The sequence below is a fragment of the Argentina anserina genome, chromosome 7 (assembly GCF_933775445.1).
Source record: "Argentina anserina chromosome 7, drPotAnse1.1, whole genome shotgun sequence".
Classification (NCBI taxonomy): Eukaryota; Viridiplantae; Streptophyta; class Magnoliopsida; order Rosales; family Rosaceae; genus Argentina; species Argentina anserina.
The window spans coordinates 20184955-20212613 of record NC_065878.1 but is presented as its reverse complement, the minus strand read 5'-3'; the positions used below and the strand labels follow the sequence as shown (position 1 = coordinate 20212613).

Sequence of the window (27659 nt, the reverse complement as noted above, 5' to 3'; positions counted from 1 at the left end):
ACATCTGCCACTGCCTCTCCAAATCCCACCTGCAATATAAAAGACCACACCCGCTTAAAATTCTAGCACCGGTACGTGCGCTAGCTTTTCACAAGAATATATATCAGGAAAATGCACAATATTTATCAATCTAGTTTGTTTCGCATGTCCGTGATCGCTTCATACTGGCTCCAACTCGATCTAAAAGGGTAGGAAACGTACTAAGCTTGAACATATATGAATCTATGGTCACAGAGCATATATAATGCAGTTTCTGATCGATTAGATATATATAGCTTCTTATTATAAAAGAGCTAGACAATGAATTATATGTAACAGACTAACAGCCTCAATCAGGCCCTGGAAATTTCTTGGCGAATCTTAATGAACAGCTTGTTGACATGTTACTCTAGTTCAACACCTATAAAGAGAGAGCGCGTGCGACTATGTGGCGGGCACAATGCATGTATCAACACCACTTTTGATTAACTTATTTCTTGATCATAAATGATGTATCGACCCACACACACAGATATATATATATATATATATATATATACACTCTCCACATATTTCACGTGACGTACATCTTTAAAGTTTTTGGTCTATTTTTTATTGTGATTGTTTTTAATTAGTTTTTATATGTAAATAATTTTTTTCAATTTTCACCGCGTACATGTTAATTATATCATGACGTAATATGATTGGCTGGATACACCACATGTTAGTGTCACGTGGTGTGGCGGGTACACAAAATAATTACTGTATTGACATTCTCCACATATAATCTTGGTTTCTAAATTAGTTAATCAAGAATCGAATCTGAATAAATTATACTAAGCCTAGTTGTTAGCACTTAATACTAATTACCTAACTTTGATTTACATAGAAAAATCAAAACCACGTCTTCGAGTAAGTGTTAACTCCTTTTTTTTTTTTTGAGGATAGTGTTAACTCCTTTAGTTATGTACGTTGGGAGAAAAAGAAGAAGAGGTAAGAATTTTTGGTTATCCGCAAAATGAAAATAAAAAAGCAGCTACCAGCGCTCTGAAGCGAGCTTCGATCACCTTGTTTTACTGCTCTAAGGACATCGCCACCTATTATGAGAATCAAATCACAGAGAACATAAGCGAACTGGTAGACACGTTCACATGGTGTTTTCTTGATTTCCAAGGTACATCCATGTGAGAGTCGATCATATATGATCTTCCTAAAACGTCGTTCCAAATCTACGGATAAAATATTCCGGACTGCGGAATGTTCACCGTGATTTATAAATAGTCAGGTGAAAGCGAGAGAGATTACTATGCTCAAGTTGTCTGAGACCCCACTCGGAAAACCAGAAGTTTAGAAAGGGCTTTCATCTTCATCCACTTCACCTACCAGGTTTTACGTAACACTTGAATGATTGTATCAAATCTTTTTGCTAAAGATACCGCAGACATGGCCTAGACATCTCTCAGCTGTATCCACCTCCATCAGTTCCCTAGCCTCCCATATAATTAAGATCTATATAAAAACACCCGCAAACCTAACTCATAAGTACATATACATATATAGCAAATTGTGCCCTTAACTTTTATTTCTATTCTATATGTTGATACTATTTGAAAGCTTAGGGACAACGTTGATAACTCGAAATGCATGACATACATGATACATTTAATTTCAAGAACATCTGATTTCTCTTTAAAAAAAACGTCTGATAAGAAATACATGTGGTCGGATTATTATTGAAATATTTTGAGATATATCTACACACTTTCTGATGTCAAGGTAAATTTATTATTCAGATGATCGATTTCATTCACTTGATACGTTACATAGCATATAATTAATTTCATTGTCTTTGGGGGCAGATAGGAACAAGCTGTAGGCCTATGGTAACATCCCCAAATAGAGTAGACTACGCATATTATGTTGTCCACATACAACTCTAATTAAATTTACTTTACTTCACATGCATACTGTATATGTTTTTCACGAGATCGATTATCAAACTAATACGTACCCAATTAAGTTTAACATGCTTGCACATAGTTTTTCCATAATACTACTAACAATTGAAGAATACAGATAACTGCAAAGATAATAGAAGTGAGAAGATTACGATGCAAGTTATATTGAATTTTATTGTAACTATGTGAAAGAGTAGGAAGAAGGCAAAAGAATTATGTAAGCAGATTATTATAAGAACAAACGTGCACCAAATGTATAGAAGTTTATACTTGTAACACAAAACTAGTATAAGTAATAACTTAATTAGAAGTTAAGATCTCAAATTTTGTGGATTTAGCTAGGGTTTATTATAGTTGGTTCAACTAATCCCGCTTAATGTCAAAATCAAAATCCATTAGTTTAAATGAGTGTATCTAAACGAAACCTTAATATATGCCCATGATTGATTTTCATTTAAAGCACAAATTCAGAAAAAAAGGACCGGGAAATGATTGATGAGTCTAACAGCAACTAGCAACCAGAGAGCAAGGCCTAGTTGTCAATAATTAAATTTGTTTTCTTATTCATGTTTTCCATAAAGCAATGCCCGGAGAATCTTGGCACAAATCTTTCACAGTTAGATACACATGCTTCCTTCTCTCTTTGTTCTCTCTCTTATAAATACAGTTTTGCGTATCTTCTTCTTCTCCATCTTCATCTTCATAACCATAACACAATGGCAAGCTTGGCAAGTGTGAAAGAGGCCGTGGTGATCACTCCCTCCGAGCCAACCCCTTCGTGCGTTCTCAGCCTCTCCGCCGTCGACTCACAGCTCTTCCTCCGCTTCACTATAGAGTACCTCCTAGTCTACCCTCCCCCCCAAAACACCAACCAGGCATTAACCGCTACACGTGTCAAGGCAGCACTGGCCAAAGCCCTCGTCCCTTACTACCCGCTGGCCGGCCGGGTCAAGCCCAAACCCGACGGCTCCGGCCTCGAGGTGGTGTGTCGGGCGCAGGGCGCGGTGTTTATCGAGGCTGTTTCCGACTGCGCTGCCTCCGAGTTCCAACATGCCCCGCGCTATGTCACCCAGTGGCGGAAGCTCTTGTCGCTCCACGTGGCAGACGTCCTCAAGGGGGCCCCACCGGTCGTGGTTCAGCTGACTTGGCTCAAAGACGGAGCAGCCGCACTGGGAGTAGGGTTCAACCACTGCGTCTGCGACGGAATTGGAAGCGTCGAGTTTCTCAACCACTTCGGCGAGCTGGCGGCCGGAAAACATGGCCTCGGCGAGTTCCGACCAAATCCCGTCTGGGATCGCCACCTCATGGACTCTAAAAGAATAACTTCACGTCAGCAAAACTGCCCCCCGTTGTTCGACAAAGTCCCAGACCTCTGCGGGTTCATGAATCGCTTCAACAACGAAAGACTACGTCCGACCTCGGTTGTCTTCAACAGAACAAACGTAACCGAGTTAAAGAATCTAGCTCTGTCGACTACTCGACTCAGTAGCGACTCGGGCTTCACGTCTTTCGAGGTGCTGGCCGGTCACGTATGGAGGAGCTGGGCGAGATCGTTGAACTTATCCTCCAACCAAATATTGAAGCTTCTATTTAGCGTGAACGTACGTCAGCGAGTGAAACCGAGTCTTCCGGCAAGTTACTACGGCAATGCGTTTGTCTTGGGATGCGCGCAGAGCAGCGTGAAGGAATTGACAGAGAAGAGGCTGGGGCACGCGGCGGGGTTGGTGAAACGCGCCAAGGAGAGAGTGGGGGAGGAGTACGTGAGGGGGGTGGTGGAGACGGTGAGCGACGAGAAGAAGGCGATTCCGGACTCGGTTGGGGTGCTGATAGTGTCGCAGTGGTCAAGGTTGGGCCTGGACAGGGTTGATTTCGGTATGGGCAGGCCCGTCCACGTAGGGCCCATATGCAGCGATAGGTACTGCCTGTTTCTGCCGGTAAGTGACGACGGTGGTGGTCAGGGGGAATCTGTGAAGGTGATGGTGGCCGTCCCTACCAGTGCAGTTGACAAATACGAGTTGTTAGTCAACAGTCCTTTCTCGTGAGGTGAGAGATTGGGCCATTACATAGCAGGATTCTCTGCTTTGCATCTTACTCTCGTTGACTTTGCCGCGCATTATCTGTAGTATTCTGGACTCTCGAGTATTGAAAATTTCGGCATTATTTTCAAAACATCAAAACTAAGATCTTGATCTATGATTTTGGTACGTACTGAACGTCGGAATTTCAGAATTTGATTAGGTCATTCCATGAAACACAGCGCAAATCATTAAGATTATCCTGCTTTAGCCTTTAGGATGAGCTCGATCACTCGATCTGGTTGGTCGATCTACGTTCAAACTTTTCTTATTTCTCTTGTTAACCCAAAAATCGGATGGCGTTTTTCTTTTCTTCAATGAGGGCCATCAGAGGTACCAAAGGGCAAAGGGTACTGTATTCTGCGGATTACTGATGCTACTACACTGTAGTAAATAGAAACTACACTGTATGAGACTTATAGTAGAGGAACTGTAGTATTTTATGGGAAACAAAATTTGATCCTTAATTACTACTGAACTGAATATTGATGAATGATTAGTTGGTCCTTCATACCTTCCGGAAGATCGATGAGTATCATTTTGAAAACCAAAAGGTCAGGGTATTTCAGGTAGAGCTGTACATCTTCTTCAGTAGAGAAAATTTAGAGAAAATAGTTTAGATTTTCGCTCTGAGACCGACTTACTTTGTTGGGTATCTTCTTATGTATATGAAAATTTCAAATGAAGATTTGTCAAATTCTGAAGGTTAAAAATAGAAGAAAGGTTATGAGGGTTGGTTTTTGTTCCGAGTTACCTTTGAGATGGTGAGAAGACCATAATCATATTCAGGGGCGGATTCATGATTTTAAGTTTGGGTGGGCTTGAATTTGGTTGAAACGATAAGAAAATTAACTTGTGTCAAATATTAAGTTAAAATGCATTTAGTTATATATTTTATTGTTTCATGATGAAATAATTGTATATTATTGAATGATATGGAGGCCTATATATAGACATTACAAAACCACAATCCCGTAGGATTCGGAGTCATAATCTATTATGGAGATGTTAATCTATCTCCTAACAGAAAACCTATTAGACTAAGACACACATAAAGGTAGAATAGTAATTCTCCCGGAACATTTATTACTTTTTAGTGTGAAAAATAAGAAAAAGTCCAAAACCATTAATTTTCTTATTACTAATAAGAAATTTTTGTAACCATTTTATTTTTACATTTTTTAAGAAAGAGGAAGGTTGAGAAAAAAATTCAGCTAAAACTAAAAACAACCTAACAATTTTGCAAAAGAAATTTATAGACAGTGGAGAAGAAATTAAGAAATAAGACATTGGACAAGTAAAAAAAAACGTGTTGTATACGGGAGTTGAACATGGGTGGGCTTGGTGAGAGTGATTACACTTGACCAAGCCTGCAAAGCATTCAATATTGCAATTTTCTTACATGTTAATCAATTTATTTGAAAAATCTCGGGGGGACTTGAGCCCACCCAAGCTTATACCTAGGTCCGCGCCTGATCATATCCATGCTAACCATTCCAAACAATGAAGGCCCAACCTGATCTTAAGGAAAGACCAAAATGAAGCCATGCATCTATATAAATCATCAATCAGGCAGTCGAATTGGTTATAGTTTAAAAACAATTGGAGTTTCAAATTGGAGCTAATTAATTGACCCAAGGGTAGTGTAGTTTGCCACTTTATAAAGGAACTGACCTTCGAAAATGCTACTATCTGTGTAGTCAAGCAGTTGCGGATCCAAGATTGGAAAACATGAGAGAGGAAATAAAAGACATGATAGCTCAACAAGCTCAAGTTACCGTTAATGACCATATAATCATTGTCATTGAATAAAAAAGTGAAAAAAATTGAGGAATACATGAGAAACAAAAGATAAAAATGAGAGAAAAAAAAAAGAAAGGAAAGAAGAAGAAAAAAAAGAATGAGAACAAAAAAAAGCTAGCTTGGAATCAAACATGGAAGGTTAGGTTGAGTGTCAACATACTTAACCAATTCAACTACCACACCTTAATTGCATATGGCTCATTAAAATTGAAAAAAAAAACCATGAAATGTTTCTCGAATGCAGCCCAAGTGACCCTTTGAATAGTTTTGCGACTTTCGCCAGTGTAGTCGATTTTGTTTCTCTTTCCATTATAGAGTACCTAGCTTTCCACCCCTGTGATACAACTCCATTATTCTCTACAATTAATGGAGGACATTGTCATGGGCCTTAAATATGCAGTGTAATTTTTCGTTACTTAGGTCTTGATAGCGATGGTGTCAAGTGGCTCTGTGATGACGCTAGGACGTCCACAAACTCCTAGTTCAAACTTTTCTCCTCAATCCTATTGTAAGTGAGGCCGCGCTCTTCTATCTTACTCGATAGGTGTGATATCCTTAAAATCCCAACTCACTAAGTACTTTTGATAGTACTTCTCTCAATCACTCAAGTATTTCCCTTTCATCTAATGATCTATATGGGACACGTCTAGTCTATGAACATGCACACGTATGTTGGGAAAATAGTTTTTCTTTTCATTAATCAAAAGCAAACACATATAGATTTAGTAAGGATATTGACAATGTTCACTAGAACTTCTCCAAGTCTCATGCTAGAGTTCCTATTTTCTTAAATACCTACATTACATGGAATATGTAACTTCCTTCAACTACTTATGACATTTGTCATGCATGCCATTATTCTAGTATGTAGTGAACAACCTCCACTACTTAGGAAACTACCTAGGATAACCACCAAGAATATAACTTTTCTTACCAACTCATCCCATAATTGCTCTTCAACTGCCTATCTGCTGACGAGGCCAAAATCTCTGCAACTGCTTGTAACTGCATGCTGACCATGCTAACATCCCTGCAACTGTCCTGCTGGTGAGGCTATTCTCCCTGCACAGTCCTGCATCTGAGTACTGACAAGGCTAATGTCCCTACAATTGTCCTGCTTGTGAGGCTAATCTCCCTGCACAACCTTGCATCTGGGTACTGACGAGGCTAATGTCCCTGCAAGTGTCGTGCTAGTGAGGCTAATCACCCTACACAATCCTGCATCTGGGTACTGACGAGACTAATGTCCTTGCAAGTGTCCTGCTAATGAGGCTAATTTCCTTGCACAGTCCTGATCTAGGTGTTGACGAGGCTAACATCCTTTCAATTGTCATGTTGGTGAGGCTAAAAATCTTCTTGCACAGTCCTGCATCTGGGTATTGACGAGGCTAATATCCCTGCAACTGTCTTGTTTGTGAGGTTGACCTCCTTATACAGTCCTGCATTTGCCTGCGTCGTGCCTTGCTTGCAGCTTGATCTCTAAATTTGGCTTGGTCCGTGTCTACTTGGCTCCTTGCTTGTTTGCCGGGCGCGCTTGGCTTGGTGCAAGGGTGAACCTCGCCCGCGCACAGAGTGTATATAGTAGGTAGGGGTGTAACAGATATCCACGCGTGACTTGTGTCATCCTTGGCTCGTGCATAAGTGAAGAAGGGGGTGGACATGCGTACGTATGTCAAAGGGAAATATGGATTCCATCTAGCGGAGGAGTTATATATAAAGAATCAATCGTTTCATACGCCCTCTTAGTTCGACCACCTCATGTCTGGGAGAGAGTTGTTACATCTCTATAGACCTTAGCATATAATGTATATCAGTATATCCATGTCTAGGAGAGATTTCTTATACATTAGCATATGCATGCATGAACTTCTTAATGTCTAGGACGGATCGTTAGATATATCTGTATAGACCTTAGCAGAATCAACGTTTTTAAATGCATGTCTTGATGTTCGCCGATAATAAACATGGTTATAAATTTATAATTAGTCTCGCCGGCCGGAAATTTGAACTGGCAATGATTTCTACAAAGCACTAGTTTGTCTGCTTGGGTAAGAATTGTATAATCTGGAGAAGAGAATTGATACAGCTAGTGGATGAGAATGGAATAGCTCGATTGAAGTCTCTAAGCTTATAATACAATACAAATCCGCCCGCCTTATCGAACAGAAAACTAAAATTCCGCCCACAATATACAACGGAAAATGCCGATTCCAACTGAAAGTCCAATTTGGAGGACATCAGGACAAGCTCCACTGCTATGAACTAGGGCAAGAAACTCACCTAAAATTACCTTTTGATCAATTAAGGGCATCGTATCGTATCAAAAGGCCACAGAAATAGTCTGTGTAATGTTAGTATCTTGGGTCCAACTGGGTAATGTTGCTGCAACCTTTGCGAGTTCCAATGTGGTTTGCTGGGCTGGCCGCCACATGCTTTCTGCTGCAACAACCCTTCTCCTAACTCCCTTCCTGCACTTCCTATTCTCTTGTTCAGACACGTCGTTGCTCCATGCAGATACCTCTTCCACCTCATCGTTTCTTTTCTTCCAATTTAACCTCCATCAATATTCTGAGATCGATCTTCACAACCCTAAGAATAAGTGCTGCTGCATAATTAGTAGCATAACCCTAGAATAATTGGCATAATAATTCCTCGCCAAAAGTCGTACTCCGGCATGTCTAAATGTCTAATGCTTGGTAAGACTACTTTACAATAAAGGCCCGCCCTCAGTAGTTAATTAACGGTGAAAAATATTTTTGTTCGAGGCAAGTTGTTTTCTTTTCAATCCACAAACTTAAAGGATCGGATTCCAATTACCGAATTTCACCTAATTATATTGTTCAGAATGCATCAGCTTCTTATATACCTCATTGCTGATCAATTCATCACCGAAAATTAAGATCCACGACGGCATATATATCATTATTCTAGTTAACATGACTGACATGATAATTGACAGGAATTGGTTATGTACGTATCTGAATGAAGTTATATATATTAGTTAACGATTTGGATCATTTAAAGGTATAAGTTGTGTTACCCTGGCCTTTTACAGGCGGGCGGTGAAGATTACGTCGTAGGCAAGACTTAATCAATTCTGAGTAAGGAATAGAGGTAGAGGTCATGCATGGTAGGCCAATTAATTCGTTCAAAGGGTTTTGGATAAAACCAATCCAACACAAGTAGAAATTTGAACTTTAATAAGCTATGACTTTGACTACCTTGAAAATATGCGTGGTTAATTTAGTTAGGTAAATAGTAAGTTAAAGATCTTTAATCAGAAAGCAAAAACAGCTCTTGCCATTATGAGAAGCACAGAGGGGCTAAAGCTGCGCAGAGGTCAGAAGACCCAAAACGATGACCAGATCTCACAAAGAAGAAAGTTCAAAAAGTTGTACATGATTTTCGTTAGACGTGCTATGATATGGTATAACGAGACATCATATGTTGATACTGTTCTTAGGAGTTAGGATGATTATAATAAAAATAAATTTTTTTCTTATAACAAATAGAAAAAACCCTGCAATTGTTTTAGGGTGTTTTAGGATTATGAATGTTTTTCAATAGATGCAAAATAGTGTAGAATATATGGGTGCAAATGAAATAAGAACCCTAATTTTTCGAACATTACACAATAACTGCAAGTTGACATGCATGCAGATTAACAATTTGATTAACGTCAGGTCCTTTCGTTGATCAGTTCGAGACAATCAGACAAACAATATGGTAATGGTTTTACTTTATTTTATAAAGAATTTGTTTGGATGAATTCATCCTCTCTTTTTTTGTTACAAATGAATTCATCCTTTGGTTATGGAATTCGCATAACATTTTGCACGACGCTTTTAAGGATTTTTTTATAAATGTTGTAGAAATGGAAAAACTTCACGGATATAGATGAAATCAGCAAGAAAAAAAGAAATAATTGAACAATATATATGCAAATAATGGAATGGATGCAAATTCCAAACCCAATTTGCAAACACTGAGCCTGTTTTCTCCGCTGCACAGCAATCACGGCCTCTCTCTTTCATCTTCTCCTACATTAGAAAAGGCAAATATACAAATATAAAAGAGAGCACCGCCCTATTCCACCATTAACAGAGATGACATTCAAAATCCGACCACAGACTCACACCTCTTGTATTTCGACTAATCAAGAACACTGAACGAGGCGGTAGTGGCCTCCCTCTTTCACATCATGAACCCTTACCCTTTTAAAGCTTCCACCATGGACGAAGACGACACATCCCCACCTCACCCTCCCCAACTCAACAACGACAACGAGAGCGGTGCTGAAACCACCACCGTCCCAACCGCCACAGAACCAGAAGCCAAAGATAACAACGGCAACAACCGAAAGTGCAAGGGCAAAGGTGGCCCGGACAACAACAAGTTCCGCTACCGAGGCGTGCGGCAGCGGAGCTGGGGAAAGTGGGTGGCGGAGATCCGTGAGCCGCGTAAGCGAACGCGGAAGTGGCTCGGGACGTTCTCCACTGCTGAGGACGCCGCTAGAGCCTACGACCGAGCCGCAATAATTCTCTACGGCTCAAGAGCTCAGCTCAATCTCCAGCCCTCAGGCTCTTCCTCCTCGCAGTCTTCCACCCGCGGATCTTCTTCCTCTTCATCGTCGTCTTCCTCCACACAAACCCTAAGACCGCTGCTCCCTCGGTCCTCCGGCTACACAGGCTTCAGCTGCAACTTCGCCTCTTCGGCTCATCCTTTCGGATTTGTGCCCTACAATTCTATTGGGGTTTACCCTAACTCCTCCGTACAGATGACCAATCACCTGGAAAATTTAAATCCACAGAATCAACAAGTTGTAGTGCAGCAGCAGCAGCAGCAGCAACAGTTTCACCATTATCCATTATCATCTGATGGTTGCGGTGACGTCACCACCACCACACCAACCTCGTACTCAAACCCTAGTGCCCATGCTCATCAGCAATACCAAGTACACCATCAACAGGATTTGAATCAGAATCAGAGTTGCACTTCGTACGAGAATATGAACGCCATTGTTGAGTGCGTGGGTTCGAGTTTGTCTATGTCTTCGCAGCCCATGGTGGCTGCACCGGTGGTTTCGGATCCGATGATGATGGGGCAAGGCGCACCCATGTCGCCGATGTGGCCACTTACGAACGAGGAGTGTACCCAGAGTTTCTGGGACTACTACGGTGACCCTTTCTTTTTGGATTTTAAAGGATTGGATTGATTCTCTGCATGTCTCTTTGAAGAACAAGAAAGAGAGATCGAGCTAGAATTAATATAAGTAATATATATATATATATATTCCATTTTAGTGCCTTTCAAGCTATATATATATATATATATATATATATATATATAGATGTATTTTAGCTAGCTTGCATGCAAGATTTTCATATTGATTTGGTCTCTATTCTGGACTTGGAATTAGGATGATCTTATGAAGGAAATGAATAACCGCCTTGGATCGGATAGTTGGATCTAAAGGTTTGCCATACTAGAAATATTATTGTTAGATCGATCTTTGGATTATCGAGGAAATTTATATATATATCAATTTTTTTTTTCTGAATTGAGTTCTATAGATATCTTACAGGTGCAATCGGCCGATGATACCCGGCCAAATTCATGGAATTTTTTTATGGCAAACTTGCATTACATTCTGATTGTTCATTTTTGTTTCATGATTATGAATTGGAGAGATCGATCAAGGTTCTTGGTTTCTCACTTTCTCTCTATTGGAATGTTTAGACAGATTCTTGGTTCTTGGTTTCATGATTAATTATTAATTTTGGAAATCGTTTTCTGTATGGATTTAGTAGTTTTTCGGCTTTGCTCTTGACGTAAAATGTGTACTTTTTCTATACAATTAGGGGAGATGAAGACTTCAAATACTATTAATGACTGAATTTATGTTCTAACTAGTTTGAGTACACTGCCAACTGCACAGGTCTCTTCTTATTTGGTTTTGATCACATTACCGTTGGTCAATTGTTGAGACTTGTTAAAACGGATTCTACGCTGTATTCACTCGCAACTTCTCTCTCTCTCTCTCTCTCTCTCTCTCTCTCTCTCTCTCTCTCACAATAAAAAACGGTTTTTTTTAAATAAAATTGAGATCTTAGCTTGAGGATTCCCATGAGACGACCTAGCTAGCTCTCTGAAGTGCGTCTGCATAAAACATCAAATCTCTACCCTTTTTCTGCGTGTGCAGAGAAGCCTTGTCAATGGGAGTATAACTTCTACGAAACCTCCAGCTAGCTCTTTCTAATCGCATCGAGTGAAATGCCATGAAGAAGCCTAATTACCCAGTTGGTGATCAATGCAGATGCAACTTGCAACTTGCAAGTCTACATTTCCACAGTCCCACTACTCTGTTGTTATTGGGAGTTGCATGCACTAGTAAAGACAATGCCTTGGATGTTGGGACTTAATTTGCTTGTCATGGATATTGGAGACTAATGTTCCAAATCTGTAATCGAAAACAAAACTTATATTCCAAATAAGAGTTTTTTTCACCAACAGTCCCTCAACTCTGGTGTACCTATCAATGTGATACCTCAATTCTTAATCGTACCAATGTGATACCCAGACTCTAGTATTGCTATCATTGAAGTACTCCCGTCAGTTTTTTTAAACTTTTCCGTTATCTTGGTGACGTGGCAGGTACGTGAGGCCCACAAAGAGGGTTAAAAGACAAAATTAACCTCATCTGAGAGGAGCAATGTTTTTCCCGCTCTTTACCTTGAGAAAGACACCCAACAATTCCAATTTTGGCGCCAATTTTCACTCCATACTCCTTAATTTGTGTCTAATATCTAAACTAAAGAACTACCGCCAACCAGTCAACCACAATCTGATAAAACCTAGATCAATCTCATTTTCTATTTTTACCCTAGCACTTGTTAAACTAACAGAATAAATATATAAATTTATATGGAACATCTCATTTCCATAATCTCATAAGAATATAGAAACACATAACTTAACGAAATTCAACTACATGTACCATTAGTTTTTACAAGCAAAAATCATGGCAGATCAACATAAAAGGTGGCAACTAATGGTACTTAAACATGTATTTGAATTTCGTTAAGTTATGTGTTTTTATATTCTTATGAGATTGTGGAAATGAGATGTTCCATATAAATTTATATATTTATTCTGTTAGTTTAACAAGTGCTAGGATAAAAATAGAAAATGAGATTGATCTAGGTTTTATCAGATTGTGGTCGACTGGTTGACGGTAGTTCTTTAGTTTAGATAAGAGACACAAATTAAGGAGTAGAGAGGGAAAATTGGCGCCAAAATTGGAATTGTTGGGTGTCTTTCTCAAGGTAAAGGGCGGGAAAAACATTGCTCCTCTCAGATGAGGTTAATTTTGTCTTTTAACCCTTTTTGTGGGCCTCACGTACCTGCCACGTCACCAAGATAACGAAAAAGTTTAAAAAAACTAACGGAAGTACTTCAATGATGGCAATATTAGAGTCTGGGTATCACATTGGTACGATTAAGAGTTGAGGTATCACATTGGTAGGTACACCAGAGTTGAGGGACTGTTGGTGAAAAAAACTCTCCAAATAATGGGAGATACAAGTCACCGATACGGTAGTCAACATTTTCCTATCCCTCGTAAAAGAGTGGTTGTGAGTCGTGAGTCGTGACCTTCTAGTCTCATAAAGAAGAGAAGGTAGTCATGCAGCTCATGCTATTTAGATCGATTAACTGTATGTGAAGTTTTATATTGGACCGCTTGGGCATACACAAATATTTGTTGATCATGGTGTTCATCAATTAAGTAGTAATCTCTGATCCTGAACATGTTACGGTCATTATATATCTACCTTCAACTCTGTTCGATCATAGAGTCCTTTGTATATCTCTTTGCATTTCCACTTCTTTTGATCTGCACAGCACCCAACCATACGCGACGCCGGGCAGTAGATTTTTAAGGACATCGACAAAATCGTCCTCGTCAACTTACCTTGAATACTTTTAATTGTAGACGTCAGTCGTTGGCGATATGCATGATTTGGCCTTTGGCGATGTCCATTCTTGTATATGTTAATATGTGCATCAAACAAATACACTTTCTTTCGGTCGATCAGCTCGATCAGAAGTCAGAAGAACTCTCTCTCTCTCTCTCTCTCTATATTGTGATTGTTTTATGGTTTTATCCAGAAATACTGAATTGGAATGTTTTTGATCTCGGTGATAATAAGTAGAGTAGTAGTCGACACCAACTAGATCTTATTAAGAAGATCTGAAGAAGAAGCTGAAGCTTGTGGGATTTTACAGTATTTTTTTAGGGTAGTTATATTTCAAGAATGTTGCTGTGTGACGAAGCTGAAGCTTGTGTGCGCCGTGCGAGATATCAGAAATATTGGCTTTATAGCTACATTTCACTGGATTTCGGCATGTACAACGTCAAGCTAATTTCCTTCCATGTGTGATTGCTAATCTTGGACACTCTACGAGTCTATGTATTACAGTTGTGAGTCGGTCTACATCTTAAAGGCCATCTCCAGCTGTGGGGAGCTAAAATAACCCCGAGCTAAATTTTAGCCCCTGAAAAATACTATTTGCATGCATAGTAAAGGCTATTATAAAGATCATCTCTAACTCTTAGGGCTACTTATATTTAATTATAGGTTATTTTGTTATTTTCATTATGTTTTTCAAACATAGTACTATGTAATGAGATAGAGGGAAGATGAGATAAGAAAAGAGGTGATAGAGTAATTTATCTATGAGCATTTGTTTTAACAAATTAATAAAATTATTGCTTAAAATAAATAAATAAATTCCCTTACTAATAAATAAATAAATAAAATCTCAACCGCTATTGAAAAGTGGATCAGAAAGTTTGGGCCAGCCCTTAGGCCCTTTTACCCCATATGTTTTTTTGGGTATAGCATAACCCACTATTGGAGATGAGTTTCTTCATATTTTGGGGCTATATCAAGCGCTTGGCCCTCAGTTGGAGATGGCCTAAGGAATCGCCACTCTTAGCTATGGATGATTTCAATCTTGGTGTTCATCGTGTGTGTTGGTGTTATCAAGGTTTTCTTCTTTGATCTTTATTGTATCCGGAAAAATTCAAAACTCAACGGGTCGGATCTGGATGTGTTTGATGGGATATGCTAACTTTAAGAAAGAAAAAGGAGCATGTTCATACTTCTTAAGCAGTATTGCAGTTTATGTACATATTTTTGCACTGAAAATAGTGATATATATGTTAATGCGTGTGTACATATGTAATCATTTAAATATAACTGATGAACTTGAGCAAGATTTCTTTTTCTTTGAACAAGAATATTAAAATTGATGGTACAGTATGTTGTATGGCAACAATATTCACCTAGCTGGCTGGATTAAATCCCAGTGATTTAAAATATTTGGTCGACTGCGTACGCTACATCTTATTTTATCATCTAGTGATTCTCAATACATGGCATGGTGTGGATTGGGATCAATTAAGTAAAGACGCAACATTTAAGTGATAGGAACCTCGTATGATGGTGGACTTGGAGGGTACCACAATTGTACAACTATATGTCTATTTTAATTTGCGTTTGGGAAGCGTATCGAACAAGTATAAGCAGTAATATTAATGATCATTTCTTTTCTCTGAAGATGTGATTCGAGAATTCTCAACTGGGTTTGTGTCTTTGTGATTCTCTACTTTTGGTGTTTGAAATATTAACCAAATATATCACATAACTATTGAGTGCCAACTTGTTCCAGCCCAATAAATCTATAATAGCTTGATAGCTTGCATGTACAATTGTGGTACACTTTAGGAATCGAAAGCGTACTTTCTAGTTCCAGTGCTATGGTGATGAGGCTACTTATAACTTATAAGCTCAAATCTTGATCTTTCGGAGCAACACAATGCTTGTATATTAGGTGAATTATTATTAATCGCATCGGAGAAAGTTCTCAGAAACAAAGTAGCACGCAACAAGAATCAAAGGAGCTTGGTCGATCATGTACGAGTACCAACCGGTTAAACAATTCTGTCAGAGAGAGAGAAAAAAACAAGTTAAACAACAGTAAACATAAAAACCATGCTGTCTCGTTGTTCCAATAGTTCACTCATTCAGCAAATCAGAAAATGGAAGCTTGAGCTCAATGTCTACTGTCTCCATATTATATGCAACGTACGTCTTGGCATTAGCTAGATCAATTACCATCTAAGATATATATCGTCCATGCATTACTGCTAATTAATTTTAACCGAGATGTTATTGTTAACACTACTCTAGTGATGTGTACTAATATATAAAACCAAATGGAAGATAATTAACAGATTATGACTATGCGTATATAAATCGGTTAATATTGAAGAAATGAAATATGTAGTTCTCAGGTGAAAACGTCCTTTGGAAGATTAATACGACCTTTCGTTATCTGGATGGCTGCAATTCATGATATTCATTCCATCCACATTCTAGTAATTTAATTAAAATAACTTTTTAAGTAGTTTGCTACCACTAATTTGTCACTAACTAGTGTTCCATGCAGCTAGTGACATTCTTACGAGGCTTCAATATACACGTCGGTGGTAAAAAGGCAAATCAATTAACGCTGAAGTGGTAAAACAACTAGACATCCAAACATTTCAAATTAATTAGTGATCGGATTCTAATTTCCTTAACGAGGCTTCGAGTTGTTATATTGAAATGTCTCTATCGGTAACGATCCTAAAATTTCGAGCCTAAAAACTCGAAATCTCAAAGTCGTTAGAACACCAAAAATAATCTCAATGAAAATGAAATCATTTAACGTGCACAGCGGATCATCTCTGAGTTCCAAATACAACTCAGTCAAACCGATTATTACAAACCAAATTTATAATTCGACATTACATATGATGGAAAATGTAATAATCCTCACAAATAAAATCACTCCAATTCTCACACACAAAATCCACGCTAGAAATCTCACCACGAACGGGACACGTACGACTTCAATTCTCCGGAGTCGTCACTCAATCTTCACTAATCAGTACCTGCGGAATTATCCCCTACACCATTGAATTGGTGCACCAGGATTGTAAACACAAACCCGGTAAGCTTATAGCTCTTATGAGTAAAATGACAATACAGTTCGCATATCAATATATACGAAAAATCACAATCAACAAATATAAATGCCCTCATGAGTCAATGGACGGCCCATCAGGTTGTCCCAAATAAATATGAATATAAAACGCTCATGAGAAATTAAGTAACCCTTCTGGTTACCCAAATGCATTTATAATACGGGTACCAAGAACGCTAGTACACATCTGTTACCCCTCTCGTAATACACCGCTGATATTGGATAGCCACCCGCTACCCAACATCCAAAACAATCTGAGTACCCATGAGCAGATAACCACCCGTTACCTCACATGCAGTACTACACTGATATTGGGTAACCACCCGCTACCCAACATCCAAAACAATCTGAGTACTCATGAGTAGATAACCACCCGTTACCTCACATGAAGTACTATGGCTGACAGACTAGAGCTCTAACTGTATCGTAACTTTCGCCCGGCCAAAGGCTAGGTTCCGACTTGCCAACACGTACAATAATCTCACATCATATTGTACAAAATCAAGTCAGAAGACAAATCGTCATTTTACAATCACTGTGTTAACAACACGTACAATAATCACACATCATATTGTACAATTCAAAATTATGCTCGATATATTCTCAATTAAATCATAACAGTATATTATATAGCAAACTATATATATTCGTACTTCTTTACCATTTATACCATATATATATAGTCCACTATATCTTATACATGTCATATTTCACAACACATGTTCAATACCAATTTCTCGTCATTGAAATGATCATTTCTAATGAATTAATAACAGTATATAATATAATGAACTATATATATGTACTTATTACCATTTATACAGTATATATGTAATCCACTATATTGTATACATGTTTGTAATCCATTATTAAATACTCTTGCAAAATATTGAATCACCGCGAGGGTAGATTCGTAAATACGTGAGATTTTACTCACCTTATCGACTCGAGCGTAATTCCACAATTCCCGATGATAATTCATTTCCTCGATTTAACGATCACCTTGAAAAGATAAGAAAAGAATTTAAAATCGTTTCGTAAACCTTTAAATGCCGAAACAGTAATAATCGGTTACTGTTCAGCAATTTTCGGTTTTACGAAGTTACTGTTCACTGTTACTTAATGCGGCGGTGGTCCACCCTCACCTCCTACCTCCGATTTATCCCCACACTTCATCAAATCGATCCCCAAATTACAACAATCAATTATCACAACCAATTAAACGTAAATCCTCACCTAATCGATCTCTCGGAAGCACCGAAGCTAATCGGATCGGCCGTGCTCGGCTCGGGGTGAGGGGCGGTGTGGCGAGCTTGGGGTTTTGGTGAGATGGACCTCGCGATGTCGTAGGGAGGAGCGGTGTAGCACACGACCATCTGGGTAAGGCGATCGTCGGCGATGGAGTTTTCGAAGGGGGAGGCTCGGTGCGGCGAACGGTGACGAGAGAGAGGACGCGATCTTCTCGGGGTCTGGCAAGGAGGACCGTGCGAAGCTTTCCCTAGGGGCGGTGTGTGACACGGCCACAGATTCGGCGAGATCGCCGGCGTGGGAGGGAGATCGGGGAGAGAGAGAGTCGCGAGGAGAGAGAGAGAAAAGAGAAGAGGGAGGCGGGCCGAAAGAGAAAGGGTTTCCAATTATGGAAAACCCTAATCTCATAAATGTTCTATTTATACCAGTTTCCAAATCGGAAGCTAACTTCCGACGTTAATAACTTTTACGTACGATGTCTGTTTCGAACGCGTCACATATCCACGAACTCGTATCGACGAGCTCTACAACTTTCGTGAATAAAGTTTTTGAAACCGAGCGACAGAATAAAAGTCGATATAATCGTTCGGAAACGTAACGTTTTCTTATTAAACGTTCTCGGAACGTTTCCGTTTCCGTTTCGTAAAGTTTGCAAACAAACAATTTCATTTTAATTGAATTTCATAACTGTATAGAATTCAATTCAATTCAAATATCGTTTCAAAAATCTAGGGTTATTACACTATCAGAGTATCAGACATAACCACAATCAACTTAATTAGTTGAAAACTGTACGTGAAATACAAGGCAGCTGCTGTGTAAAATTGGATGGTGAGAAAATCCGTTCTCCTGTGGCGTACAGGTCAATGGACAATAATGCATATATTTGCTCACAAACTTAACTACTTAAGTACGTACAACAATGGAAACCAATATAATTTTATCCAAAGTTTTCAGAATCAATTAGTAGAGATCAAGAAATCATAAACAACAAGCCAGTAGGCTAGGTAGATATATTGCGTGGGATTTGTTTACTTTCTATATAGTTTAGGTCAAAGATTTGTTTACTTTCCCATCATGAGAAAAAGTGAACTTCAGTCACTAAACATGAGTAACAGGCGAGTAACAGGACATCGAAGTGAAACCACATTGAAAGAAATCCCTAGCCTGTCCAATAATTTAGGTAACTTGAGAAGCAACCACCGCCGCAATATATCCAAATCGTATATTTTACCTATCTACTTATTATATAAATGCACAATGTCTTCCAGTTGATGAGTTGATACACATGAATCCAAAATTTTAAAAAGCGCAAGTTCAAACCTATTAAAATTTAGTCAGAAATAATAACCGTACTGACGGGTACTGTAATATTAAGGATCGACTTATATATATAACGTAACAATACGTTTTACCTACATATTTTATCTCAATACAAGTGATAACGTTTAAGTCTCCATTTACTTTGAATAAACCTTTAATACCTGGAAGAGAAACATGCTTTTGATAGAGACCCTACCGCTTAAAAAAATTATCATCAAAGGAGGCCCTTACAAAATAGAGAGGCAGAAATGATTAAGCTTATGGATAAAATTAGAAAAGTATATAATATCTTTCGTAAGTCAAAACATGGACCCTCCAATTAGCCCTTTTAAATTCATAGAATAGCTTATCTATCTTTGTTTTTATAAATTAAAACAGATGTACTCATCCAAGAACTGTGTGAAGCCATTAAGCTGATTGCCTAATTCTACTTGTAGCTCTAGTACTACAATCCCGCCACCACATCTGCCTATATATACAAACCAACCACCCTTCTTTCCCAACTGAATCAAAGTATCATACACCACCCCCAAAAGAAGCTCCCTCCAAAAACCCTAATGTCCACTCAAGATTCTTCCGGACCCTTCCACCGCCACTACACCGTCCTCGACGACAAAGAGTTCCAAGTCAAGGGCCGCACCCTGTTCTTCGTCGTGATCCTATTCACCGTCGTCCTCCTCGTCACCGTCTTCTTGCTCTATGCCAGATGGATCTGCCGCTATCACCCCTCCCACTCACCTTCTTCCACTTCCGACGGGCCGAACGCGCAGCCGCAGAAGGCTCGTGGCCTTGACGCTTCCCTGATCCGGGGCTTGCCGATAATCTTGTACCAATCCTCTGTCGACCCCGAGGCAGCAGCTAGCTGCGGTGAGTGTTCTATATGTCTTGGAGTTTTCGAAGACGGCGAGAAGGTTAAAGTTCTCCCTCATTGTCGTCATTGCTACCACTCCGACTGCGTCGATACGTGGTTGAGCGCTCAGTCTAGCTGCCCCCTCTGCCGTACTTCTCTCCAGTCAAACTCCGACGATGCTATGCAAATCGTCGTGCAGTGACTAACGTATACTCTTCTTACAATGGATTATAATTCTTTACTGTACCATCCTATCAAAGTGTAAATTCTCGTAATAGTATCCGATCGATTGTTTAGATTCTTTTCAGGTCGTAATTTAACTTTGTTGAATACGAACATGAATGGAATTATTGGAATATATGATGAGCGACTGGTTTGTTATATGCATGCAAGTGTGCAACTGGTCCAACTGACGAAGTCACCACTCAAAGTGGCCGCCATGGTTTTGACGAATGATTCCAGAAACAGGGTCATTTTCTTGCTTTGAAAGAAAACGAATGTGTCTCGATGTTTTTTAGCGGAGAAAGTTTTCCAATCCGGTGTGCCAGTGGTATTTCTTGACCAACAAAATTCTTTAGTTTGCCAAAATTATTTTGGTGCCCTTCAAGTGTACCTAAATCCAACCAATTTCATACACAAAGTTTACTTAATTCTTGATTGGAATGGACGAATACCTGGTTTCCATCGCCAATGTTGTCCAAGTTCAGCAACTTGTTTAGTATGCCTAACTATGAAGGGGCTACATCATAGTTGACTTCTCAAATGAATGTATCATTCCAATAATGGATGTATGTATACATAATACTCTAGTCGCATATCCGGTATTTCCGTTTAGTCGTCTTAGAATGATCGAAGACTGGAACAAAAGTGCACTTCTCAAGTGAAATGCATCAGTTCTAATCATGGCTGTAGAATCTAGTTGCTTATCCGTTTTCATTTTTGTCAATCGACATATACAAACTTGCACTCAAACAAAAAATTAAAAATGCATGTCAAAACAGAGTTCATGGGATGTTGGGTTTGGATTAAGGAGAATCAACATTCTAGTTCGATTTTCACCGGGGATACTCATGAAGCAAACCGGATCATTTTCGTTGCAAGGATTAGACATCCAAATTTTCAATATGTGTTTGGCTTTGGTGATTAAGGTTAAACATACTAGCGGGTATGATTAGGAATTTAGGATGGCCCATAAAAATTTTGGGCCTTGACTACCGTCGAATTTATGACGGGTACTAATAACAAGCCCAACCCAAATAAAATACCGACTGAGCCTTTAGGGTTTCATTCCCCAATATAAATACAACAACACTCACAACCAGACCCTCCCAAAGCCGCTATCACTTCCTCTCTTTCTGCACAGCCTTCTCTGCACATCTAGGATTTCTGAAGCTAGTTTCATTTCTGCCACACCATGAGGGCCAAGGTAGGAGCTTCTTCTGAATCGGAGATTCACCCTCTTATTGATTCTTTGTTCTCTGTAATTCGGTCTTTCGTGTTAATCTGAAATCTCTTTGTTTATGTTGTTCTTGTGGTGTGTCTCAGTGGAAGAAGAAGCGCATGAGGAGGTTGAAGAGGAAGCGCCGAAAGATGAGACAGAGATCCAAGTAGAAGCAGTCATCGATCGACGTTCAGCTCGGCCGGAATTTCGTTTGTTTTCGTGTTTTTCTAATCAAGTAATCAGCATCGATTAGTTCAGTTGTAGAAGAACCTTTTTCTATAAATTTGTACTGTTTGAACACATTTGCTGCTTCAAATATGCTCTTTATGATATCTATTTGTCGTGACCTTCTTAATAATTATCGATTGTTTCATTTGATTTTGATGGGTTGATATTGATAATGGTATATGTTTCGATATAGAGACTCGATATTAATGTATTAGTTTTGTTGATGGAAGTTTGGGCGTGTCATGTAGCTTTAAGTAAGGTTTGTTTTTCAATTAATTCGTGTTGGATAAGCTACTCCTGTTTGGTTTACTTGATGAAGATATCAGTGCCCAGCTTGGCCTTTTTTACTGTGATACAGAAATTATTTGGTGCTCTTTACTGTCTGAGCCCCTTGCCTTGTTAAATGTTTGATATTGTTTTATTCGAACTGAATTGAAAAGTTTTGAAATGCTTCTTTTTCTTTAAGAACAAGAACTGATTTTCTAATTCAATTTCGATCAGTTGGGTCTGTTGAGTCTTTAAGAGCATCAGTTGTGTCTGATGTTGTCATCTTAGGTGCTTAGGATTTTTGCACTGATATTGCATGTATCGAATTCGTCCATCCATATTCTGCAGTACGTTACCAGATAGGTAACTTGTACATTTTTCATTTCAGAACTAAATCTTACAGGTAGAATTTTGTAGCACGTTTTTCTGCTCTGTTGAAATTGAAGTCATCAGTGTTTAGCAGTCTGTCTACTTGTTGTCGGAATGGAACATTAGTTTCAATATATCCAGCGAACACTATACAGTGTGAAGATGTGTTTATTGATATTACTTTCATTATGTCCAGGTAATTTTAGTGCTGAATACAGTGAAGATGTGTTTTGTTGGATCCCAACATCAATATGTAACCTTTACATGCCCTTAAATCCAATGAGAATCCAAAAAAATTCTTATTAAACATAACAGTCTTTTTATTTTACAGATTCACCATTTATTATTATAATATAAAATTAACATCTTAATTTATTATCATAATAAAATAATCTCAGTTTTTATAGAAATTTAATTGGGAAGTGAGAAAAGTTTTGATCGTCATTCTACAATTATTATTTTAGAGAATCTGCAAATTTGGAAGATGAAACACTCTTTCTTCACTCTCTATTTTGTATTTTGGAGAAAGAGATGGAGTTTGGGTAATTTTTCTCCAAATCTCTTCTTTTTTTTTTTTCTCTAAAATGGCTTATATTGAATCGGTTTGTTTATTTTGCTACTGTGAACTTTCTGTTTGTTGAAATGGATATTTGCTGCTGTAGTCGGAAGGTTGAGACATTGTTGAGCAAATTAATGTCGCAAATTGCTAATCTGAAATTCAACTCTGTGGTCATTGACAAGCGCTGCATGCATACGAGAGATATGAACGCAACTATTTCAGAATGTAAAACACCATAGGATCTAAAGCAAAAGACTGAAGCTAAACACTGATAAAACTTCCGTCAACATTTCGGATCATTTTGAACCGCCTGCTGAAGCCCAAACCCGAGCCCGTTCGCCGCTCGTAAGCCCTCGATGTAGTCCCTCACCTCCTGGGTGATCATCCTCTGCATCATGGTCATCAAACACGTCTCCTCCATCTCCACCGTACACTTCTCCTCGTCGTCTACCGCCTCCTCTTGATCCCGATGATCCTCATTGTCCTCTTCTCCCTCCTCCACCTTCTCACTCTTCAAAACGACCTCGTTTTCCACTTTCTCCCCAGGAGGCGACAGCGTCAGTGACGTCAGCACGTCCTCCACTCCCGCCGCAACCGCTTTGAAATCACTCTCCTCCTCCGCCGCCGCCGCACGCAGGCACTGCCGCTTCATTTCCGGCTCGTCAAACGCTCCCCCTCCCTCGACGATCAACCGCTTCATGATCGCGGCCGAGTTCGACTCCGACGAAGCCGAGCTCGACTCGGCCAGCCGGCGCCGGCGGAGCGTGGAGTTCCAGTGGTTCTTGATGGCATTGTCGGTTCTCCCAGGAAGGAGCCTCGCGATGGTGGCCCACTTGTTGCCGTGGAGCGCGTGGGCCTGAACAATAGCGGCGTCCTCGGCCGGCGTGAACGGCTTGTGCTGCACGTCGGGGCTGAGCTGGTTGCACCACCTCAGCCTACACGATTTACCTGACCGTCCGGGGATTCCGGAGCTGATCAAGGACCAGTTGCGTGGGCTGTGCTCCGCCACCAGCTTGATCAGTGTGGCGTCTTCTTGTGGACTCCACGACCCCTTCACTCTGTTATCTCCGCCGCCGCTCATGTCAACTTTCAGAGAGAAAGAAGAAACAGAGTTGAGTTTAGAAGAAGAAATGAGAGGAGGAGTTAATTTAACCGTTTATGAAGATTGAATGAATGGAGGAAGGGGTTGTTGGGATGCATGAACCGTAAAACTGCCCTGTTATTCACATAACAGAAATTAACTTCAAACGCATTTCCCCATTTCTGCATCATCAATTTCCACGTCTCATCATGCCCGTTAATCCTGATGACTCTGTTTTGGAATTGACGGTGGTGATGGCGAGGAGAGATGAGTTTCGAGTAGAGAGGTCTCAGAGGAGGGTGGTGGTGGTGTAACGGTCGTCGGTTTCTAAGCAAAACGGAACAGAGTTCATTAAGTGTTCCGTGCAACTGACCAAACGGAGAGTGCGCCGTTACGGCGGGAATTAGGTGAAACTGTGGAAAGTGATAGTGTCGTCACCCGTAACGGCCTGCTAGCTGTTCAGTTGAAGTGGGACTCGTAATCGGGGAGTTAGTTATGCGGTTAAAAAGTAAATAAGATATGTGTTAATTTTTTAATTGATCATTGGTTTGATATGTTTGAGGTCACGGTTTTAGAGCAAAAATGGATTTGGAATGGAGAAGTAGGTAAAACATGTTGGTTTAATTTTACAACAATTAGATTAGTCTGTCAACTACTACACACTCGATCAAAATCTGATCCAAAGTCTGTGACTAGGAGGATTTGTTCTAGTTAGTTAAGTAGTTGGAGAATAGAGAAAGTCGCTGCTGTGGTAAAACTTGACAGGTTAATAAGTTTTAATCCTCCCCCCTTCCCTTACTCCCCTATACTTTTTGTTCAAATTATTAAATCTAAAATCTGTTGTATCTGTCTATACATCTCATTCCTGAACTATTAGGAGTTTCAAAGCCACCAAGCAGTCCAAGCTAGTGTTGCCTAGAAACAAGGCTTGATGGTCTAGTCCTGCGAATATCGGATGACCATGTCTAATCTAGCCAGGCTTAGTTAAGGAGTGTTTTCCCATTAGAGATGACTCACACTATCAGTTTTGCCCATAATGCATATTGTATTAATCAATGAATGATTTTCATTTGAGAGCCTCAACTGAGGTGTTTAGTGTTTACAGTAAACAGATACATACAAGGAGTTTGTTCCAGCCAAATGCTACTATGAATGGCCTTAAATCCAATTGCAGCTAGCCTATGAGGTATTGCATACAAGTTCTATGGGCCAAAGAGAGCTGCACTTGATGCATGCATTCTTTGCATTAGTTGCTGAATATCGATCACTAATGAGGCACTATTGGCAAAAAAAAAAAAAGGGAATCTGGACGGACGGAAGTTGATACTTTAATTTATAGGTCATTCGTAGAATGCAATGACATGCCGAAATATGTTAAACTATGTTGACACAATTATTTGTTGAAAAGCTCAAATATCATGAACTCACTAATCTTAAAGCATGCATATCATTTTTAGAACGTGCTTTAATCAACATTATATTGAAACATTGAGCGGATATTTTCTATCGATCTTCTTGTTAGTTTTCACAGATTTGTGAGAAAAGGAAACTTCTTATAGAAGACTAGGAACCATCTAATTGTTGTTCAATCTTCTAATGATGTTGAGATGAGGAAAGGCATAGTTGCTATCAATGAAGCAAAGCAATTATAAGTGGTCCTAGAATTTGGGGGGGGGGGGGGGACTAGTATGATTGTATATATTTATATAAAATAAGAATATAATTGGTATTATAATGTTCAAATATAGTGAAAATACTCAAAATGTAGATAAAATGTTTCACAACAATAGTACAATGAGATTCTAAAAATTAAAAATACATTGTGATTTTGATTTTTACAAGCGTATACTTGAAAAAATTCAAACTCAAGCCACCTAAGCGCCGATTAGGCAGCCTAGTCGGTCCATTAGACGGACTAGTCGGCTGACTTTCAACTTCCCGTCAAACTTTGGGGACTAAGACATAATCAGGCGGTGTGTGACCGCCTGGCTCATAGGTGGGGATTTTTGGAACCTTGCTTCATGTGGTAGGGAAGCAACATGATCCATCTATATTGTGCCTACTGCCTTATGTCTTTTCCATCTATTCATACAATGCATAATTAATTAAATCATGTCTCCTGGGGGAAGAACAAATTTAGCAATAGGGAGTAATTTTGCAAGACATTAACTCACCATAGGGACTCAAGAATCCTGAGATACATCTACTTTAGGGAAGGGCAAGAAGAACCTTTGCCTTTTGCTTCTAATTCGACAATTTGGAGTCCCGGATGACGCAGCGATTTTGCTTAAGACCAACTTAAGGGCTTGTTTGAGGTTGCTTATGGAGACGGTCTCTTCGCTATCCTTGGAGCAAAGGACTAAAATGCTTTTAATCCTACCACCGGCACTGGCGATATCGGCTTTAGTGACGGTCAGTTTTAGGCGTTTGAGGACTTGAATGAGCTCCCTGAACAATTCTGGTTGGTCATCACAGCAAACAGATACTCTTATCATAATACTATTGTCCTTGATTTTGTTAATGCTGGTGGAGTTCATAGGACTACCCTCATGGGCAAAATCACATTGACAAACAGTTATTTCATCAGATTCAGTTGGCACCATGCAGGCTTTGCTCACTTCAGTTGCTTTTCGCTTAAGATCCTTGACTTCATCTATGACACTTCTCAATAGAGCTGCCTTGTCCATCTTCACAATCAAATCAAGGTTCCACATTAGTTTCTAATGCTTTGAACATGTACATAAACACACGCCTAAAGTTGGCCTAGCTAGCAAACCACTTGTAATCTATATATACATCACTCAAGATTTGTGAGCAAACGTATTTTAGAGATGATAAACCTACTATTCAAGCAGCAAAGTCTGAAGAAATGAACCGATGCATACAATCTCTATCTCACAACCTGTGTTACATAACGGACGTGTGACACCTTCAAAACTTCAGACAAGGTTTATATACAACGTTGTATGCAAGAACTTAATTCCTTGTTAGTGTGTGAGAGGGAGATGAGATCAGTTTACCTTGTCAGACTGGGGAATAAGTTTCCTAAGAGTTGCAAGCTGAGCATTGATTCTGTCTCTGCGCCGCTTCTCGGCCTGGCTATGGCTCTTAGAAGCACTAGCAGCTCTATCTTCTTCTGCAAGCCCTTCGGAGGTTGAAGACCATGAAGGTGGAAACCCTCCACAGAACTGAAACTGAGTAGAGTTAGTGACATGAGGCCATGGACCTCGGAAAGTAGAAGATTCATTGCTCACGGCTGTTGCAGTCTGGTACTGAGGATTAACCCAGTTTGGCCCTTCAGCATAATAACAATTCTCCATGGCCTGAAGTTAGAACCTTCATCACATTCTCCCACAGTCCCACCCTCTCTGCCTTTTATTTTAT

General features: G+C 39.5%; 5 protein-coding genes and 1 long non-coding RNA gene across 7 annotated transcripts; 4 read left to right on the top strand and 2 right to left on the bottom strand.

Annotated features, from left to right (window-relative positions):
- Positions 1–2653: 2653 nt before the first annotated feature.
- On the top strand, positions 2654–4084 carry LOC126803402 (alcohol acyltransferase 9). The gene has a single exon (XM_050531210.1). The coding sequence runs from the start codon at positions 2654–2656 to the stop codon at positions 3977–3979; it is 1326 nt and encodes a 441-aa protein (XP_050387167.1). The 3' UTR covers positions 3980–4084.
- A 5962-nt stretch (positions 4085–10046) lies between these two features.
- Positions 10047–11030, top strand: LOC126803758 (ethylene-responsive transcription factor ABI4). Its single transcript, XM_050531500.1, has one exon. The coding sequence runs from the start codon at positions 10047–10049 to the stop codon at positions 11028–11030; it is 984 nt and encodes a 327-aa protein (XP_050387457.1).
- An 8880-nt stretch (positions 11031–19910) lies between these two features.
- On the top strand, positions 19911–20702 carry LOC126803140 (RING-H2 finger protein ATL66). Its single transcript, XM_050530896.1, has one exon. The coding sequence runs from the start codon at positions 20038–20040 to the stop codon at positions 20530–20532; it is 495 nt and encodes a 164-aa protein (XP_050386853.1). The 5' UTR covers positions 19911–20037; the 3' UTR covers positions 20533–20702.
- A 916-nt stretch (positions 20703–21618) lies between these two features.
- Positions 21619–22083, top strand: LOC126803083 (uncharacterized). The gene is made up of 2 exons (XR_007673054.1): positions 21619–21756; positions 21876–22083. It is a non-coding gene; the product is annotated as an uncharacterized LOC126803083 (long non-coding RNA).
- Positions 22084–23477: 1394 nt separating this feature from the next.
- LOC126803757 (transcription factor MYB73-like) lies at positions 23478–24275 on the bottom strand. Its single transcript, XM_050531499.1, has one exon. The coding sequence runs from the start codon at positions 24273–24275 to the stop codon at positions 23478–23480; it is 798 nt and encodes a 265-aa protein (XP_050387456.1).
- Positions 24276–26002: 1727 nt separating this feature from the next.
- Positions 26003–27620, bottom strand: LOC126802709 (transcription factor bHLH51). Of its 2 annotated transcripts, XM_050530382.1 has the most exons (3): positions 27296–27620; positions 26450–26962; positions 26003–26357 (listed from the first exon to the last, which is right to left on the bottom strand). In XM_050530382.1, the coding sequence occupies exons 1-2, from the start codon at positions 27593–27595 to the stop codon at positions 26459–26461; spliced, it is 804 nt and encodes a 267-aa protein (XP_050386339.1). In that variant the 5' UTR covers positions 27596–27620; the 3' UTR covers positions 26003–26357; positions 26450–26458. The 2 variants fall into 2 exon arrangements, with proteins under 2 accessions (XP_050386339.1, XP_050386338.1); XM_050530381.1 differs by having other exon boundaries at positions 26003–26962.
- Positions 27621–27659: the final 39 nt, after the last annotated feature.

What these genes read in the sequence shown, in the direction of transcription:
- LOC126803402 (XM_050531210.1), top strand. Translation starts at nt 2,654, where the DNA reads ATGGCAAGCTTGGCAAGTGTGAAAGAGGCCGTGGTGATCACTCCCTCC.
- LOC126803758 (XM_050531500.1), top strand. Translation starts at nt 10,047, where the DNA reads ATGGACGAAGACGACACATCCCCACCTCACCCTCCCCAACTCAACAAC.
- LOC126803140 (XM_050530896.1), top strand. Translation starts at nt 20,038, where the DNA reads ATGTCCACTCAAGATTCTTCCGGACCCTTCCACCGCCACTACACCGTC.
- LOC126803757 (XM_050531499.1), bottom strand. Translation starts at nt 24,275, where the DNA reads ATGAGCGGCGGCGGAGATAACAGAGTGAAGGGGTCGTGGAGTCCACAA.
- LOC126802709 (XM_050530381.1), bottom strand. Translation starts at nt 27,595, where the DNA reads ATGGAGAATTGTTATTATGCTGAAGGGCCAAACTGGGTTAATCCTCAG. An exon ending in TTATTCCCCAGTCTGACAAG is followed by an intron (nt 26,963 to 27,295) that starts GTAAACTGATCT and finishes TTGATTGTGAAG; the next exon opens with ATGGACAAGGCAGCTCTATT.